The sequence below is a fragment of the Falco biarmicus genome, chromosome 4, assembly GCF_023638135.1.
Source record: "Falco biarmicus isolate bFalBia1 chromosome 4, bFalBia1.pri, whole genome shotgun sequence".
In the NCBI taxonomy this organism is placed as follows: Eukaryota; Metazoa; Chordata; class Aves; order Falconiformes; family Falconidae; genus Falco; species Falco biarmicus.
The window spans coordinates 104825127-104844419 of record NC_079291.1 but is presented as its reverse complement, the minus strand read 5'-3'; the positions used below and the strand labels follow the sequence as shown (position 1 = coordinate 104844419).

The 19293-nt window shown below is 50.2% G+C and overlaps 2 protein-coding genes across 7 annotated transcripts in view; both read left to right on the top strand.

The window, feature by feature from the left end:
* Window positions 1–7386, top strand: part of FANCD2 (FA complementation group D2) — a 53459-nt gene extending 46073 nt beyond the window's left edge. For 3 of the 6 annotated variants that reach the window (XM_056334976.1, XM_056334974.1, XM_056334971.1), the window contains exons 38-44: window positions 36–107; window positions 1652–1690; window positions 2319–2393; window positions 3515–3589; window positions 6510–6656; window positions 7141–7218; window positions 7300–7386. In XM_056334976.1, the coding sequence (XP_056190951.1) occupies window positions 36–107; window positions 1652–1690; window positions 2319–2393; window positions 3515–3589; window positions 6510–6656; window positions 7141–7218; window positions 7300–7368 (555 nt within the window). In that variant the 3' untranslated portion in view covers window positions 7369–7386. Of the gene's footprint in view, window positions 1–35; window positions 108–1648; window positions 1691–2318; window positions 2394–3514; window positions 3590–6509; window positions 6657–7140; window positions 7219–7299 lie in introns of all 6 variants that reach the window. The other 3 variants (XM_056334972.1, XM_056334973.1, XM_056334970.1) reach the window with 1 other exon arrangement.
* A 59-nt stretch (window positions 7387–7445) lies between these two features.
* BRK1 (BRICK1 subunit of SCAR/WAVE actin nucleating complex) lies at window positions 7446–9976 on the top strand. The gene is made up of 3 exons (XM_056334993.1): window positions 7446–7616; window positions 7700–7782; window positions 7868–9976. Exons 1-3 carry the CDS (start codon window positions 7499–7501, stop codon window positions 7892–7894), a joined length of 228 nt encoding a protein of 75 aa, XP_056190968.1. The 5' UTR covers window positions 7446–7498; the 3' UTR covers window positions 7895–9976.
* Window positions 9977–19293: the final 9317 nt, after the last annotated feature.

Here is a 19293-nt window from a genome sequence, read left to right as displayed (position 1 = left end):
ACCATCCTGAGTTATTGTCCCCTTGCATCCGTTAGGTGCAACTGGAGAAGCTGCTGCAGTGGAACATTGCTGTGCGGAATTTCCATATCCTCATTAACTTGGTTAAGGTGAGGTTCTGGTGGTTTTTCTGGCTTTACCTTCAGATTCCCAGCAAAGCCCAGTGTACCCACGTTCATGAGCATAAGGGAAAAACATGAAGTATGGCTGGCTGGTGGAACAACCTGGAGGTGGTAAATAAAGCCAGTTATGACCTGTGTGCAAGGGCTTCCATTTACCTTTCACTTCAATACTACTTAATGCTTAGAGCCTGCACATCTTAATAATGTAGTTCCCTCACAAATAATAAGTCTTCACAAAGACAGGATGACGTTAGCAAGTGCAGAAAAAAGGACTGAATGAACACCCTAGTTTCCTGGTGCAGTGTTTTGTGTCTGACAGAGTCCACTGCCAGCTGTGGAAGAAAACAGATGGGAGAAACCCTTCAGATAGATCTGGAATAACGTCTGACAGAAGGAAATGTTCTGATGTACTTAGCTGAAGGCAGGCAATCCAAGAAGCCTTGGATTTCTGTCTGTAGCTTGCATTCAGAGCTTATCTGATAGCCCTCAGATTTACTTACTCTTTATGGTAACATACAGTCTTCCTTTGAATCCTGCTGACAATTCATGTCATCCTGTGGTGATGAACTCCAGAGGCCAGCCCCACTGGATGAGATATTCACTTTCTTCAGTTTTTGGAGCTGGTACATTCAGTGTCACCGATTGTAGTGATGTTTTGGGCAAAAGGCAAGAGGTACAGCTGCATTTTTCTCTTTGCTTAGGTTGATCATTACTGTTTGCTTTTGTCATATCTGAAGTAATGATCAGTAAGTTCAGCTTTTTCAAGTTCAGCTTATGAACTCTGGTGACTCGAGCTGGATTCTTCTATACAGCAGCATTCACTGGAGCCCTACCTGTGCTCCAGGCACCTTTTGAGAGCATAAAGGGTAGAGCTGGACCAGCTAGTTCTGTTTTGCAGTCTATAGCAGCACGAGGTTACCGTCACAGCTCTCACTCAAATCTGTGTGCTATGCTAGTTAAAACATTCAGTAATTAGTTATAGAATTGGTCACTGGCAAAAATATGTACACAAATGTCTATCAGAAGAAAGCCTTCAAGACAGCTGAGACTATCTGTTCCATTTCTTTTTTTGCTGTTGGATCACAGCTGTGTGTCACCTGTGCAGTGACACCTTGTGTCTTTTGACAGCTGGCACCATTAACGTAGTAGTTTCATTATTTCCTCCAAAATATATTATTTTGCACATCTCAGTTTTGCTTCATCCATTATGTGGTTACTTGCCTATCAGCTGGACTTGGGTCTCAGGTCCCAAACTATTAAGAACTTCAGACTCATTGAGATAATTCTGTGCCATCTGCAAAAGCTGCATCTTAGATCACCAGATAGCCATCCTGCCAAGTACTTCCACCTGACAGCCACTATATTTCACACGCTGATGTGGTGTTCTCTGTTGAAATATGAAAATGGATGTTGCCTTAGAACAGATTTCATGCTTTAATGAAGGGCTGGTTTTAATTGGCTGCTGTTCTCACATTATTTCCTTTAGACTTGTGGATTGATCTGGCTCTCTTTTTTTCCTCTTGCCCAAGCAGGTGTTTGACAGCAGGCCTGTACTCGGCATTTGCCTGAAGGTAAGCAAGAATTCAAAATAATTGAAGAGAGCAGTGTAAGTACCAGTTTTCTTGGATCGCTGCCTCCAGCAGAGTAGAGTGTTTACTGAATTCTCTGGAAGAAGCAGATACTGTTTCTCATACTTTTGACTGTCTTCCACTAATCGTATGGTTCGACCACAACAAACTTGCTGCAGTTGGCATTACTGATTTTAGACCCTTTCCCCTCTCTCCTTTTCCATGGTACTCCAAATGAGATGAAACATCACAGCAGACAGGCCTCCCTTGGAGCCCGGAAAGATTATATGTCCCTCTGCAACTCTGTCTTTTCTGGCTAGGATTCATATATATGTGCAGTGATTCTAACGTTTTGTGTTTAGTTCAGTTTTATTCCCAATTTGCTAGTAAATAAAACCAGGGATGTGTACAGTGATGAGACCTTGCTCTTCTAGCCGCTTTGCAGTGATTAAAGTGGGACCCTTTACTCATCCTGTATATTCCACTACAGCCTTCACATGAATTTGGTGACTATTGAGAACAGTCGCTAGGTTATTCTCGAAAGAATTATCGTTATCTTATCTGACTTTGTGATGCTTCTTTGAAAAGGAATTTAAATCTGCCTTCTGATATATTTATCATTCTTTTATAGTACGGCCGTCTCTTTGTAGAAGCATTTCTGAAGCTTGCCATGCCTCTCCTGGACTACAGCTTTAAAAAGCACAGGGTAAGCCTTTTGGAGACAGAACTGTCTGGAATCAGTTGGGAAGCATGACTGATGCTTGTTAGAAGGAGATTCCTGTCTCTGGTCACACATTGGCATGACACTTCATCACAAACACACATAATGTCTCCAGCTGCGCTCTGCCCTGTTTACTTGCCTGTCCCATGTGCTCTCAGCAAACAGATCGCTCGTTTCCCAACTTGCCATCACTCTTGTGGTTAGATGGCTTCACTGTTAGCAAAGGAAGCCCTTTCAACCTCCATCTCCTTTGAAAGTTATTACCGCAAAGGTGTCACTCATAGAGTAGGAAGCTCATGTGAGCAGTCAGATTGCTGACAGCTTGTGGTCCAAATGGACAGTGACATTGGTGCCTTTGCAATAATTCATGGAGCTTTGAGCAGGACAACACACATGAGTGCAGATGGACAGGCCAACCTTGCTGTGCTATATGACAAGCAAGAACAGTTCACTTATTCCCCCTGCTTCGTTGTGAGGCAATCCAGCTTTGCCAGTGAGACTCATGCTTTGGCTTAGTCTTCACAACTTGTTTCTCTAATAGAGAACTCGTTTCTACTGCAAATGTAAGATCTGCTCTCACGGATGTTTGAGGGAATGAGGTTGTCAGATATCTAGTCGTTGCCACTGGACAATAGAAAGTGCTATGTAATTTGCTCAATAGAGAGGACTGATACCCAGAGTTCATGCTGGATGCATTTCAAATACCAAGTCTAGCAGTATGTTTTATGCTTTTCCTCGATTCAGGAGGTTTCCTCTATTCCTCTATTTATACTTTTCCCCCTAGTTCAGAAGGTTATACTCAAGGCCAGGTGTGACAAGATTGTCTTGCTTTTAATCGTGCCACTTCCACTGATAATCATTAAACTGATTCAAAGTCAGTTTCAGTTCAGAGTGCTTGGCCTTGTGACGTGTGGTTATGCTTTACCAGTAACTTTACAAGTTACTTAGATGCACAGTGCAAGTCTCCTATGGCTTAATCCTGTTTGTCTGATGTTTCCTGCATATGTGCATCATATCTCTATCCCATAGCCCTTTGAAAGGACTGCTAAGACTAATACTGTTTCCTTATGGAAAAATCCTTTGATTTGCTGGTCTACTTATTGCAGGATGATGTGCAGAGTTTGCTGAAAAACTTGCAGCTGAGTACCAGACAACTTCATCACATGTGTGGTCATTCCAAGGTAAGATAAGTTCTAATTGCAGCACAAACTCCTGTCCTAAGAATGATTTATTTCCCTTCCACTCCTTTTCTAGGGCATAGGCAGGTTCTACCTGCAGGCTTCCAGCAGTGTCTGTACAAGCAAAAACTCTGAGAGGAGGAGAAATAGCCTTGGTTAACGGCCCAGAGTTGAAATCTTTGATCTGGAATTGGCTTATTTGGATGTCAGATCAGGTTAGCATACCTGTTTTTTTAGGACAGAGGTTTATTGAACATCTTTGGTTGTTGGCATCTGTAAGAGGGTGTTTCTGAGGACACAAGCTAAGACCTTGGAGACCTCTTGCATAAGGTGCAGATGCCAGACTGATGATACGGGAGAGAAGTTTTGGCAAAGATCAGCAGCCTTGCAAGTGAGAAGAATCAGCAACAGGAGGCAGACAAGGGGAAAACCTTACTCAAAGTGCTCTTGCGGTGCCTTTTTGGTATTATGTTGATAGGGAAGAGGCTAAAGAGAGGGAGGAAGGTGGTAACGTGCAACCAGTCTGCCAGTCTCTCTGTAGCAGACTTAGGTCAGGAAGGAAGGAAGGAGAGGATTAACGCTGCTTACAGCCTGGGGAGCCAGTGCTTGTTGTAAGAGAGTCACATGGAAGAAGACGGAAAGAACTTCATGTGTGCTGCTTTGTTCCTGACTCCTAAGAGGTTCAAGAACACCTGTCTGAGAAGGGAGCTTTGCCAAAGTAGTTGAAGGGAGAAAGCCAGCTGTTAGCATGGCTCCCTAAGCTGGATTTGCTACCAGTTTAGTCCAGAGTTGGGATCAGGACATAAAAGTCTAGCTAGAGATCAGAAGATGCCATTGCTGCTATCAGCATAGGAGAGAATTGGAAGTTGGCACAAACCCTGGAGGTGCTAAAAAGTCCTTCTCGTGTTTGAAATTGAAATCCTCGTGCGCTTTAAAGTCACAATTCACCTTGTAAATGGGATAACATCACTGCAGCTTGTGATGTCTTGTTTGTCTTTGCACTTGACTAGTATTTTCAAGTGCTGTGTCCCATGGTCCCTATTAGAGCCTGTAACTGCTATTAGCCAACACCTGTGTTTTACCACTGCTCTTGTATCTGTTGCAGTCTGGTTAGGTCTCTGTGCCAAATCATTTTTGCAAGAATGAGAAGGCAGCAGGTGAATCTAGGCAAATAAATGTATACGATGAATGCTCCATACCTGTTTGGAGTTGACAACAATTGTTAAATCAGTCTTGATTTTACTTTAATATAAAACTGACGTACCATGCAGTATTACCTAAGATTTGCTACTCTCCCTCAATATAAGTGTCTTTAAAGAGCATCATGCAGCAGACGATAGTGATCAGCTTTGCCTATAATTTCCTAAGTATTTGTCATTTACTCTTTCACACCAAGCCTCTCTTCTGTTTACATATCTAATGCTGGACATAAGGGCGGTTTCTGGAGACCTTTGCAAATGTCCCAGTACTTAGTTGAGTCCAAATTGCCTGCAGACAGTTGGGCAGGTTCCAAGACCCAGGGAGTACTGTGATTGTTGACTGTGTCATTAGTGAGGTTTCCCTGATTTGGTTCTGGTTCATGCTGATAATTGCTGGGTCCTGCCTGTTACATGGGCTAGAGAACAGATTGCTGTTAGTATTCAGTTCCCTGTTCCCCTGTCCCTCTTCCCAGGTATGCTGAACTCTTCCAAGAAATGAAGCTGATTTGATTTCAGAGTATAGCTAATGAGAGCATCTTAATGAAAGAAGGTTATAAAGTATCCTCATGAAAGAGGAAAATACTTACGCACAGAATAATTGTTTATGGCTCTTGGCAGGTTTTCTGGTTTAGCAATGACTCTGTTCTGTACAGCAGATCCAAGCCTAGCAGGAAGAGATGCTTACCTTGAGCTAAATCTCATATAATACCTGGCATAGCTGCCCTTCCTCAGTTGGTTTTTGCTTACAGCAACTCCATCTGTTCCCTCCTGTCCCAGTTCACCAAAAGCCATTGCTGATTTGTCTGGACAAGTAGCTTTGAAGTTTATAGTGCAGACACATTCCATGTAGCTAGTGTAAAGGAATTGCATCAGACACTGAGCAAGAAAGGATTGTCATTGCAGTGGCTTCTTCAATACCTTTCTCATTCTTTCTTCTCCGTGCTTGGTAATTCAGCAATTTCCTGGCATGAAACTCCCTGCAGCATTCATTCACAGGTTGTGGCTATCAGCAAGTGGGCGTCTCCCTTCCTAGGTAGGTAGCTTGGCATTCTGGCCACTTGTAGCATTGCTTTTTGCTTTGGACTGGAATGGTGTGATTATCCATTGCTGACCTCTACAGACAACTCCGCTTTTTCACCAGCACTAGCTTGTAGGTGAGTCAGACTTACTCAGACATTATCAGCTGCACACACCACCAGCACCAGCAGCAATGCAGCTTCCAGAAAGTCCTGTGCGAGCAGGCTGCGTGGCTGCCATGAGCAAGATGGCAGCAGCGCAAGATCTGTGTGTGAAGAGCTGCGTCATATTCTTGGAGAACAGAGCAAGTGACACTAGTCTGTTGCTGAGATGAAGGAGCAAAGGAAAAGCAGATTCTCAAAATCATTTCCCAGGGGTCAGCAGAATTCATGTGACTTGAGGAGTTACTAGCCTCTCTCTACTGTTCACAGGAAAAGATGAGGCTCCTGCTTTTATCCAGAGTAGATATGGCTGTTTGGATTGTTGCAAGGGATCATTTTGCTGCCTTAGACAAAATGCTTATCTGAATATCACTTTTTTTAACAAAAGCTGCAAGAGAATTTGGCCATGAAATGACATAATCTGGGCAAGCTTTGTGGGAATCGTGTCCCATCCCTCCCACCTGTGTAGCCAATGGCTTTTTAAATAGCCAGAGTGCTCAGGCAAGAACCTGTCTATGTTGTCATGTTGTCTTGTTTCATATTTAGATTCACCAGGACATTGGACTGACCAACCACGTGCCTCTGCTGAAGAAGTCACTGGAGCAATTTGTGTACCGAGTGAAGGCAATGCTGGCGTTCAACCACTGCCAGGAGGCCTTCTGGGTGGGCATCCTTAAAAACCGGGATCTTCAGGTGAGTATCGCTGTCCTGCCTGGGGCAATTAAAATCTGGGCAAGATGAGCATCGTCCTTTCCAGGACAACTGTAACCGCCCCGGTGCGCGAGTAGAGCTAAAAGGCCGGATTCAATATGCCTGTATTGCAGTGACATCCAGTGCAGCAGAGCGCTTCATTTCAGGGTTAAGGGCCTGTGGCTCCGAGGGCTTCCTTGCAGTGAGGCTCTCTCCCCAGCCTCGGCTTTTATTGTTTGTAACGGGCTGGGGGCTGGGCGCAGGGGCAAGGTGGCCCGAGCACCCCTTCACGCGCTCTCTGTGTGTGGCTTTAGCAGAAGCCAGGTCCGGCCGTTTTCTTCGCCTGCTGTTAGCAGTAGGCCAGTTAAAACCTGCCTTGTACCCAAAAGCTCTCCGAGATGGGCAGGACGCGCTGCTTCCTGGCGTTCTGCCCCAGCCGCTCTGCCCGCTCCGCGTACACTCAGCGCCGCTCTCGCGTTCGGCTCAGGGAGAAGAAATCCTGTCCCAGGCCTCCGAGGGGCGGCACTCGGGGGAGGAGGAGGACTCCGCAGACAGCGCTGCCGAGGTACCCGCCGGGCGGGGGCGGGGCGGGGGGAGCCCCGGCTGGGGCGGGGGGAGCCCTGCCCTGACGGCCGCGTCCCCGCAGGAGCCGAGCGGCAGCGGCGCGGACGGCAGCGGCGCGGGCAGCAGCGAGGAGGACGCGGCGGCGCCCTGAGGGGCCGGGCGGCGGCGGCGGCGGGAGGGGCCTGAGGCGGCGGCGGGCCGGCCCCGCCCCGCAGCGCGCGGAGGGGGCGTGGCCACGCGCAGGCGCGGTGCGCGCCGGGGCGGCGGCGGCGGGGGCGGCCATGTCGGTGCAGGAAGACCCGGTGCAGCGGGAGATCCACCAGGACTGGGCCAATCGCGAGTACATCGAGGTGATCACCAGCTCCATCAAGAAGATCGCGGACTTCCTCAATTCCTTCGGTGAGGGCGGCGGGGGAGGCGGGGGGGCGTTAGCGGCGGGCCGGGGCGGCGGGCCGCGGTCTCTCACTGCCGCCTCCCCGCAGACATGTCGTGCCGGTCGCGGCTGGCCACGCTGAACGAGAAGCTGACGGCGCTGGAGCGCAGGATCGAGTACATCGAGGCCCGGGTGAGCAGCGGGGCGGCGGCGGCGGGGGGCGGGCGGGGGCGGGCCCGGGGCCGGCCCTGCCTGAGGCCTTTCCTCTTCCCGGCAGGTCACCAAGGGCGAGACGCTGACGTAGGCCAGGGCCGGCCCCGGGCCCCGCCGCCCCGCCGGAGCACCGCCGCCCCGCACCCTGCTCGGGGCCTGCCGCCGCCGCCGCCGCCACCGCCGCCTCTGCTTGTGTTGCCAATAAACCGCTGTGCTCCTGCCCTGCTTGCTCTCTGCCTGCCTGCCTGGGGCTGCGCCGCGGGATGCCCGGCTCCCCGCCACCGGCTTGGATGTCAGAGCCTGCCCTTCCACCCGCCTGAGCCGCAGCGGCCGGGCCCTCGCTCCTCCCCACACATGGGGGTTATGATGGGAGGGGGCGCACTCCAGGGGCTGCAGGCCTGGCTGCTGTCGGCACCGGGAGGCACCTGACCAGCCTTCAAGGTGCTTTGTGCTCCTGCTGGGGTCACAGCAGAAAATCCGATGATCCCGATGGTTTGGAGGGTGTCTCAGCCTTCACGTGTGCATGCTGTCCGGGCTACGTGGGGATAGCAGGCTCGCCTGATGTGGTGCACCTGCCACAGGAGGGTGCCCTTTGCTGGCACCTGGGAAGAGGTGCTTATCCTCCTCTCTGGGGAGGCAAGGAGAAGGCAATCTCTCTTCCCTTCTCACCCCTCCTCCATCTCAGTGGGCATCTAGAGCCGCAGACTCACTGCTCATATTTAGTGTTTGTTGGGGAGTCCATGGAGCTCGTGTCAGTAAAGGTCTTGCTTCCCAGCAGGCTTTAAATGTCTTTGTATGTTACTCTTAACTGAAAGCTCTCTTTTTTTCACGATGGCAGCGTAACGTCTGCAGTGTTTGTTGGGCACCTCGGTAACCTGATGTTCTTTATATTTTTGAGGCTGGCTGGTTGGTCCTCAGCGTAGGTCCTCAAAGCTCACAGTTTTGTTCTCCATAAAAAGCTCTGTGTTTTCCATTGTTTGAATAAGTGTTCCTCCAGCCTTTCCCTCAGCTCACCTAGCCAGTTATGCTTTACTGTCGGGTTGGACTGCACATCTGGGAGGCCTGGCTGCTGCTGGCGTATAGTCTCAGCAGAAATAAGTGCTGTAGCAACCTTGCAGAACTTAGAGTGGAGCAGCCAGGGATCATTGTACTTTTGCTCAGGGACGATATTAAATTATGAGAAATAGTGCTGGTGTACAAGATTGGTAGGTAGAGGGAAAGCACCTATCTCTACTCGGAGAAAGTTGCTCTGTGGCCCAGGAATGTCAAAAGTACACCCATAGCCCATACACTGCTTATTCTGGGTGTGCTAGAATGGAGTCCTGACATCTCCATCCTTGGAGATAACTCGGTACTTGTCTGGACAAGGCCCTGAACAACTTGGTCTGACTTTGAAGTTAGCCCTGCTTTGGGGGGGAGTGGGGCTGAGGTAGAGACCACCAGAAGTCCCAGCCTAAATTATCCTAAGGTTCTTCACCCAAAGACTGAATGGGAGGCAGAGGGTACCACAGACATGTTTGTGACTGGGGCTGTACCAGGCTGACCTATTCACTTGAGATCATTTCCTTGATCCCGTTCCCAGCTAGCAGTGTGGTGTGCCTCTTCTGATCCCTTCTTGGATCTCCTCACACACCGTTACAACAGTTACCCATTTGCCCTCTGTCTCCAGGGTTTCTTACAGGAGCAGGTGTTGCCCCACAGTCTGTGTGGCCAAAGCAGTTTCAGTGTAGGAATCTGTCTTCTGGAGGGTACCGCTCCTCCCGGCACACGTGCTGGCACAGAGCTTGGGCACTGTGGGATCAGCCTGTCTGGTTCATCTCCCAGCAGGGATGCCAGGTAGCTCGCTCCGGTACGGAGTTCTGCCCTTTGTGTTTCCCTTTCAGGAAGTCTCAGTAGTTCCCTAGGCTCTGTAGTACTAGGCTCTCTGGTTTGGGTGCCGCCGATCCAGGATAAACCACACCACCATCTCTGGGAGGTGGACAAACCTTCTGGTCCTCAGGCTGATGCTGCTTCTTCCAGCAGTGCTGTGGTCTGCAGCCCTGTGGTAGATGGATCTTTGATATTTTTGATTGTTTTAAAAGACTGAGGAATTCTGCTTGCCTTTTTTTGTTGTACTGTGTCTTTTTAAGAATATGATGCCCCAGGAACCCACATTAAACTTTTCTGGAGTGGATTTGTGTATTCTAAATCAGGAGACTGATATAAATGCCGCGTTAGCAGTGCTGTTCCACCCCCCACCCCCCCCACCCCCCGCACATTTAATGTAGCAGGAGATGACAATGTACTGAGTTATGCATTCCCCTTGTCCCGGGAGAGCTGGGTGCTCAGGCACCCTTGCAGCTCTGAGATCTTTTGGTGATCTGAGACCTGTTCCCAGAGCCTGAGCTAGAAAGCAAGCTGTTTGAGGCCTCCTATGAAGGTGCCAGAATGGAGCAGATTCATTAGAGCCTGAATCACATCTGTAGGTTGAAAAAGGTTTGCCCTCACAAGTGGTAAACGGTGGCCTTTTACTGCTCCCTGCCTGCTGGACACAGCCAGGCCTCATGGAGTGGCCAGAGCAATTTTGCAGTTGCCATGTAACAGTTCCAGGGTTTGGGAATGAGTGGTAGTACTGAGTTTTGATCTCGGGCGGGAGGCGAGGTGGTAACTGTATTGGCATCACTATTTTTCTGGTGTCAGCATGAGAAAGAGAGAGCTTGAATTCAAGCTTTGCATACCCCATAAAGGTGGTCGTGTCTTGTCCAAAGCACATGTTTTAAGATGAATGGATTGGACTACTCAAATAATTCTAGCTTCTAGTAAATAACCTTTGGGCTCTCTAGGTGCCTACTACTTGCAGAGCCTTGACTTTAGGAAACTGCTTTAAAGTCGAATCTGCCTTCATCCCCTTTATGTTGCAGGTGATTGAACGTGATAATAAATTAGTGACCCGAGGTGATGCTGAGAGAGGAATGTGTCAGGACACAGCTGAGTTACTGAGAGCTGTGCTTTGTCTCTAATAACTTTGCAAAGCTGGAATCTTCCTTAAAGATCCCAGAAGATGGTGTCTGTTTGCATCCTGGTGCCAAGGCATGGACAGCAGTGGAAGTCACCTGAGTAGTTGTCTCACCAAGAGAAGGCCGGCCCTGCCTGCCTGTCGTGGCCTGCTGCTCACACCAGGTCAGCGAGCTGGGAAAGCCACAGGGCTTTGAACGGTCTCCAGATTCACTGAGATTTTTGCGTCCAATTTCAAAAAAGCTGCTTAGTAGTGTTGCTCTGAACCCTGCAGAGCATGGGGACCGGGGACCTGGGACTTGTTCCTAGTGCACGTAGAAGCTTTAGGGTGGATATGCTGGCAGCTTTCCTGTCCCCTCACCATCCCTCTCCCCCCGCGGTCTGCCACAGCCGTGTGTGTTTTCACTGCATCACAGAAACATGAAGCCAGTATTTGATGGAGCTGCTTTTTGAGGAGGGGAGGATTCTTGATGGGTATATCCTGGAACAAAAGTTGAAGAATAATATCCTGAGGAAACAATGGATAGATCAAACTCGGAGTCCTACTGACTTCCAGGATCACACCTGCGGCAGATTTGTAGGTACGCCTTAGCGGGGGGGTGCACTGTGCTGCCCTCGGGGCAGGTTTGTCAGCGCCTCTGAGCTGCTGGCCCAGCCCTGCTGTGTAGCTGGCCCTGTGTTGCCCCCTCTGTCAATAGGTAACCCCCCGTCTCGTGCCTCGTTACCCCACAGGCTTTTCTGCTTCCTGGCTTTGCCATCTCCCAGCAGGGCTGTTGCTGAGAAAGCGGTGGGAGGCCAGGTCGTGGCTTGCCTCGCTTGGCAGGGTTACGAAAGGGGTTCTAGGACCAAACCCATTCCATAGAAAGGATTAAATGTTGAAATCCTTGGTGTTGCCTGTTTGCTCGAATGTACTGAGGAAAGGGACTGTATCAAGAGGGAGTGTCGGCTGGAGCAGGGAACGTCACCTCGGGCTCCCTGTGCTTCTTGGGAAGTGTGTGCTTTCCCCTTCCTGCAGCTCTGCCTCCCCCAGGCTGCTTCCGGCCCTACTGTGAGACCAAAAGAATGGAGGTGGGAGGGGACCCCAGGAAACTGGGAGGACGAGGAAGAGGAGAAGTGGTGATTTTCATCAGATTTTGTTGCAGGTTGCTCCTGGAAGGTGGTCAGGGTGGTGGGTGGGGAGAGTGCCCTTATCCCCCATGCCAGTCCCCTGCGCTTGCTGCAGAGCTCATGTACCCAGCCAGGCCAATGACTGGGTGCAGTCACTGTTCCCCACTGCTCTAGCAGCCGGCAGCCCCTTCCCCAGCTTCCTGGCACCCCAAGCCTTCCCTTTGCTCCTTTGCAGCCATTTGGGAGCAGGGCAAATATTTTTGTGTTAATAACGATGGGATTGCACTAGTGGCATGAGTAGAGATGTGATGAAACACATATTCTTCAGATTTACCATCAGGAATGTAATAAACTGAACAGAAATTGGCACATTTCTGGTCAGGATTTGGAAAATGTTCTCACCACGCTGTTACCTTCAGTATCTGCAACGATCGTGAGGTTCCCCCTCAGTAGGAGGCTTTGCTTTTAGATATAGATGATGGGTTGATTCCCAAAGTGCTTTCCCCCAGCTTTCCCTGTGGGAGCCCTCCTTGCCTTGGCTCGGGAACGGAGCTGGGCCCAGAGCAGCAGAGCTCCCCCAGGGACGGGACACAGGGCCTGTCCTGTGCAGCATTATGTCAGCTGTGGCTGGTTAAGGCCCCGGGGTGTGTGTGTGTGTGTGGCCTTGCTGTGACCAATACATGGTTCTTGAACTGCCCCTCTGGGACAAGCTGGGGCCAGGCCACAGAGGCACGCAGGAGGCTGTCATTGCTTGTGGTGATGCTCAGGACTGCCCCATCATCTCCTCCCAGCCCCTCTCCTGCCCTGGGCGGGCTGTGGCCAGGCCCTGAGGGTGTTACAGTACCATTTGCTTCTGCCTGTATTTCCCGCACCCTGGCTCAGGGTGTAGTAGGTGCGTGGCTGGGACTGATTTTCAGTCTTTGATTTTTGCCTCCTCCAAGGAGTATGAGAAGGCCAAAGCGCTGGCTGCACTGTGGGAAAGGGAGTCTTTGCAGGGTGAGGCGTCTCATCTGGAAAGTGCAGGAGCAGCCAGTGAGACAGGAGAAAATGGTGTTGAGGGAGAGGGGAGAGGAAAAGGGGCCAGGTCCACCTTGCTCCAGCTGGAGCTCGGTCATTAGCTTGAGGTCCGGGAATATCATCAGGTACCGCAGGACCAAATACTGCCTGTCCCTTATGGACTTGTGCTTTGTGCTGGGGACCCACTATCCATCCTACTGATGGCGGCAGGGAAGGTGCATGGCCCTGGCCTTCGGTAGCCAGCCTGCAGCCCCCCTGCAGAAAACTGCTGCTTTAGCTAAACTGGAAGGACCAGTAGCCATTGCCCCAGGGGCTGGACAACTCCCTCCCTCCTGCAGAGCCACATCCCTCAGAGGTGATTTGTGAACCTGTATGCTTCTGACCCATAATAAAGGGGGGCTGCCATTAATGAGGGAGCATTAATGTGAGCCTAAGCCATTAAGGGGGGAATCCTGCACTTGTCTCAAGACTGAAATTGCTCAGTCTTCAGCCTCATGAGCTGTTGGTAAGTAACAGCACCTGATGAGGTCAGTAATTCTCCAGAGAGCAATACACCCTGGCCTACACCTTCAGCGATGTAGACTGCTCAAACAGAAGAATCAGGCAAAAGCCAAGGGCATGTGCCCAGGCACCTCTCCCATCCCCTGCCAGCCCCTTGGTTTTCTTTCAGTAACTGGCAAGAAAAGCGATTCTCAGGTCGCTGACTGGTGCAGGGGCAGGCCAAGACAGCTGCACCACGGGAGAGCTCCTTTGGTCTCAGGTTGTTGGGCTGTCTGCTCCTCACTGCTTCCAAAACCCCTTGGCTGTGGTTTCCTGTTGTTCTAGGAAGCTGTGAGCTCCTCGCTGCCCCTGTGACTGCCCAGAGAACAGGTCACTGCTGTGGGCTCAGCCCTGGATGGGACCGTGTCCCAGCCCTCGGACAGAGCTGCCCGATGGGACATGCTCCAGCGGCTCTGTGTGAGTGCCCCAGAGCTGTCACCGTGCAGCTTCATCCTGGCCCTGAAGTCACAGCAGGGCTGGGAGGTCACACGGCCCCATGGTGCCACACCAGCCGTCTGAACTGACGGTGCAGCTCCTGGCCCTGACAGCAGCAGCACAGTGCCAGGGTGGGAGGCTGTGGCCCCCACCTCCTGTTGCCACCTCCTCCTGGTGGCCTGCGTGCCAGCACTTCCTTCCCTCCAGTACTTCAGCAAGAGCTTCCTGGGTGTGAGAGCTCTGCTGAGCTCAGGGGCCGTATGCTGGTCCATCCACTCCTCCAGGGTGTTGCACATGGCCTGGAGAGAATCTGGAGAGCTGCACAGAGGCAGGAGGAGGGCAGCGGGCCCCTCTGCTGCTCGTGGAATCGGTGGCGTAGGGCACAGGTACGGGAGAGCACGCAGGGGCAGCTTGCATTGCTCTTAGGTGCCACCCTGGGCTTTGCCCGCAGGCGGGGAGCCCTAGGCTAGACGGGCCTTTGGTTTGAGGTGATTCTCTTGAGAGAACAGCAGAACTGGAACCTGGTTCCGCGCCCCCCCCCATTTGTCGTGCACTTGATAGCGTTCGGGTGACCTAACTTGGACAGCCGAGGACTCAGCTGGTGTGGTGGTGCCTGCACACGCGGCGGTGGTGCCTGCACACATCTTCCTGTGAGGCAGTGCTCTTCCCCCCGACAGACAAAGGAATGGGAAGCTTTGCACCCTTGGAGGGCCTCAGAGCGCGCGGGAGGGGTGAAACAACTGTGCTGAATGTAGGCGTCTGCCTTGTAGGTGTCTAATGTCAAGTTACACGAATCCTGGGCATTGTATAATCATGTCTTGGCTTCTGTTTCACTAGGAATTAAAAAAGAAATGCAAATGAAAGGAAATAAATGCACGCACACAGCGCAAGCTCTCTTCAGGCGCAAACACCCCAGCAGCCCCCATTGCTTCATTAGCCACGTGGACCTGCACTTAGAGCTCCAGTGATGGGATGTTCCTGAGACTACAGCTGCCCGGGCCTCTCAAGCGTTTCCCCACTTGAAAAGTAGGAGAGCATTATCAAAACTGGTGGCTTGTCAGTGGCAAGCCTCCAGATGCAGGGTCATCGGATGCACGGCGAGGCAGCTGGCTGGTGCCTCGCTGCCTGGTAGTGCAGCGGAGCGTGGCTCAGGTTTCCTTAGCTCCCCTCTGTTGTTTGCTAAAGCTCAGCTACAAAAGCTGTACATATGAAAAGACTTTTAAAGTATTCCACACCAGCGCGTGCGAGACATTTCACAGCCAACCCAGAAGTGCTGTATCGGTACCAGCTCTGTATTTAGTGGTGACTGCCGGAACTGGATTGGAAGAGCTCAGCTCTCCTCCTCTACCCAACCGACGATAGTGCCGTCCGCCCCTCAGCTAGGAGAAACTCTACAAGGTGTGGATCACTGCGTCTCGGTGCCCATGTCTCAGTGGGAACAAGGATTACACACCAGCAGTCTGTGAGTGTCTTTGAACCGTGTTTAATTTGTGCTCTGCTGGGGAAAACAAAGAGATAAATAGTCCGTGAATCTGCTTTGCTGCAGCAGTTACTCCTTTCCTGTATGATCACACACAAATCCTTCCGTGCCTCCATCCAGAATCCCAGCCGCACCCCAAGCTCCCAAACCAGGCCACTTTTCTTTTAGAGACTGGGCAGGGAAAGAAACAGCTCCCGTGGCAAGTGCCAGAGCCAGGTCCACTTTCCCTCCTTTCCGAACTAGAGTTTGCATTTCAGACAAATGCTTCAAGTATGAAAGAAAAAGACTCTAATGTAAGAGCAGCTGCCTTAGTCAGCTGGGGGGGGTGAGCTGCGGGGCTGTGCTGCGACAGCCAGGTTAGCGCTGCCACCTTCACATCTCTGGCCTTTAAGAGAGACGTACCGTTTAGGCTTCTGTGTTTCTGTGCTAAGAAACTCAACGCGTTTCCACGAGAAACCTGAGCTGTGAAACAACGTTTTTGCTTTGCCCTGCAGTAGTCTGAAGCGTCCTTCAGTTCCGCTTTCCTTCCCGCTGTGTACAGAAAGCCAGAGCTGCACGCCTATAGCGCAGCGGCCAGAGCCCGCCGTGCCTGGGAAGGGCTCGTCCTGCCCTGCCGCGGGCTGGGACACCCTGCGCCTGCGGAGACCTGCGGAGCTGAGCATCAGCAGAACCGAGTACAACTGGGAAGGGGTATGGAGGGCAGCGTGGGAGCAAGACTGCTGGCAAGGGCCTCCTGCAGCCTGTCCCCGTGGGCAGGGCCAGGACCACAGGATGGCAGCCTTTCTGCGCAAATGCTTCAGCACACACAGAGACCTTCAGGGAGTTCAGCGGCGCTGATGGCCTGGTGGCTTTCTCCCCGACTTCTGACCCCACGAGAAAGCAGGTTGAAATGTTGATAACTTGCAGAGGGGGGAAAGGGGAGTACCTTCTGGGGAACTGCAGAAACTTGGAGCACTTGGCCTTTGCCAAACTGGGAGTTGCAAGAGCAGCCACAGCCACCTCCTGAGCAGCACAAAATATGAAGTCATGTCCGTATGCCTGTGACACAGCTAAGCAATGTGCACTGTGGCCTGACAAAGCTGCTAGCGGCTCAATAACTGCTCCACACACTTCCAGACCTGCTGTAGCAAAACCTGATGCTCATTTATTTCAGGATCTGTACACACTTGGCTTGCCCGCAAAGGCACAGGGCAGCTGCTTAATGTGTCTGTAGCACCTGGCCAAAAAAAAATGAAAAATTGTGAGACTCAAGCATCTGTACAGTAGCCTGCTATTAGCAATGTTATCATTGGTAATAAGGAGAAACAAAGAAGAACAGTTTGCTGGAGTCTGTCAACAGGGTCTGCAACATGCACTACGTTCATCTTTTGCCTCTATCGCCACTGCCTCAGTGGTGATTAGAAATCAGAGATTTTTATGTAAATAATACAATTTTTACTATAAGAATATAGCTATAGCACCCTGATCCACTTTCTACGACAAATCATATTAGAAAGCTTCTAATGAATTTGAAGAAAATGTAATTTTGACTAGAAATAAGACTTTAAGGAAGTAATAAGACTATAAAACAATAAGAAAAAAACAGGCATAGATGTGAGCATAGTGTTCTTCTTGGTTCTTGATGTGGTTTAGGAGAGATGCTAGAAGATATGTATAGAAAAAAATAATATTAGGCCTAGTTCTGAAATTTAACAAGCTTTAGCAAAAATGTTACTGTGTTATTTTTAAATATTAATACAATGAATTAGTTATTATGGCAAGTAATTCCACAGAAGGGTACAGAATAAGAAAAAAAATCCCCAAAAGTTCTCAGTAAGGTACAACACAATCCACTTTCCCATACTGCAAAAACTTCCATGGCTAAACCCCAGACCCTCTCAGCTCCGCCAAAGGCAAATGGCTGATTTCTCATCATCTCCCAGCATAAGAGGGTAGTATTAGTTCAGTGGTAGTCTGGAGGGTTAGGGGAGTGGGTTGTACATACTACTTGTTGCTTTTTTCCTCTTTCTCAAGGTGTTCAGAGCTTAAAAATAAAAAGGAATCTGTAAACTGGCTGTAGCTTGCAAAATGCAGCTGACAGTGAAGCATAATCCTCCCTCAGTTACTTGTACTTCGTAGTCTCACACAATTGTTAAAGCAGACTTTATTTAAAGAAAAAAAAGCAACTAAGTAAACACACAGAAGGGACTAATTTAACCAACCCTTTGGATAAAAGTCAGGGTAGGGCAAGAGGTGTTATGGGAGTGTTTTAATCCTTCAGAAATGTGATGACTAAATGAGCAATTACAACTGGGAATATGTACCATCACTGGGCCCCTCCTACACTCACTTAGGAGTATTTCTACATTTCTCATGCACCCTGCCTGTGTGACAAATCTGCACACACACTGCACCCAATTAGTGTCAAGCATAAGAGCTGCTCAGCACGTGTCTTGTGTCTCTAAACTCCTCCGGGAAGCAATTTTCCCAGCATACAAAGAATAAATCACCATCCTCCTAACTCTCTCAGAGGACAGCTCTCAAATAGGGGCAAAATAAAGACGTAATATATGATAAAGTATTCTAATTAATTAAATAATATTGTCCCAGCAGAAGTAGATGCAGAGTATTAGCTGCTTTAAGTGTTAAACATTGCATGTAATTAAATATGTTGGGGTAGGTGAGACACAGTACTTGAATAGGCACTTGTGGAAAACCAGTCAAGCAGCGCACTTAGGAAAAACCTCCAACAACCCCAAACAAACAAACAAAAACCTTGGAAAAGAAAGGAGATAGCAATGCACACCTACTACATGAAGTATAAATCACCTTCTCTGTTTCTGTCCCAGTCTCTCCAGAAGCATCGGTACATGAAAAGGTGAGAACGGGAGGAGGGTACACAACACGCTCTGCACACTCCCTCCTCAGGCACCAGATGCCCCAGGGTGAAACCGTTAGCTTAATTTGACAAATGACATAATGTGACCACGCCTTGTATGATCAATAGACACACTGTGCTATTGGAACGTCCCTGGTGCTGTCCCACGATACCAGCTATCACTCCCTGAGAAAAAGGAAATCTTACACCGGGATGTAACACAAATCCTACTGAAACAAAGCCAAGCCCAGAACTGTATTTTAGTCCAGTAACTGAAAGGCCGGGTTACCTCTGAGCAGGCCTGGAAGTTTCTCAGAAAGCCATAGGAGCTGGAATCCTTCCTTAGGTGAGACTACTGAGGGCCAAAGGCAAGAGACTGGCGTGAGACAGGCTTAATTAATTGGTTAATTATCTATCAGGGGCAGCTGTAGTGCCAACGCCAGGGTGAAAATGCCTGTTTTGGTGTAGCTGGTGCATGTAAGGTGTTGAGCTGAGCTTCCTTTTCCTGGTGCTGATGCAGAAGAGGTCTGTTCTTTCCTACTCCCTTGTTGCCTTCTGCTAAAGGCTGGCTGGTGAGAAACCGTCACCTGCTGGCGAAGGAGCAGCTCCCCTAAACAGAAGACAGCCCTGGGGTGGCTCCAGTTTAACGCTGTGCTGCAGAAGTTACGTGCATCTGAGGTGGGCGAGAAGGCCTCGGAGGAGAGCACCGAGGAGCTTACCACAGGTAAAGGACAAACAAAACCAGACAGATGCTTTGTTTCAGGTTATTCTAAGAGAGGCCGTGAGGATTAGAAAGAAGCCATTTGTGTCTCTTCCTCCTGCCAGAAGACAGAGCACTAAACCCGTAAGCAAAGTAAATTGGTACTCTCGGTGCCCGAGACTGTAGCAGCCTACGCAGGGCAAGAGAGCCAGAGCACGCGGGTGCTGGGCAGCGAGGGCACGCAGGCAGTTGCTAGCGTGCGGGAAATTGCCTGTGCGTAACTCAAGGATCCGAAGGACCTTTGTCTTTCAGGCAAGTCCATCCTGATCTCTCACACTTGCTATTATCAGAACCCAAGAG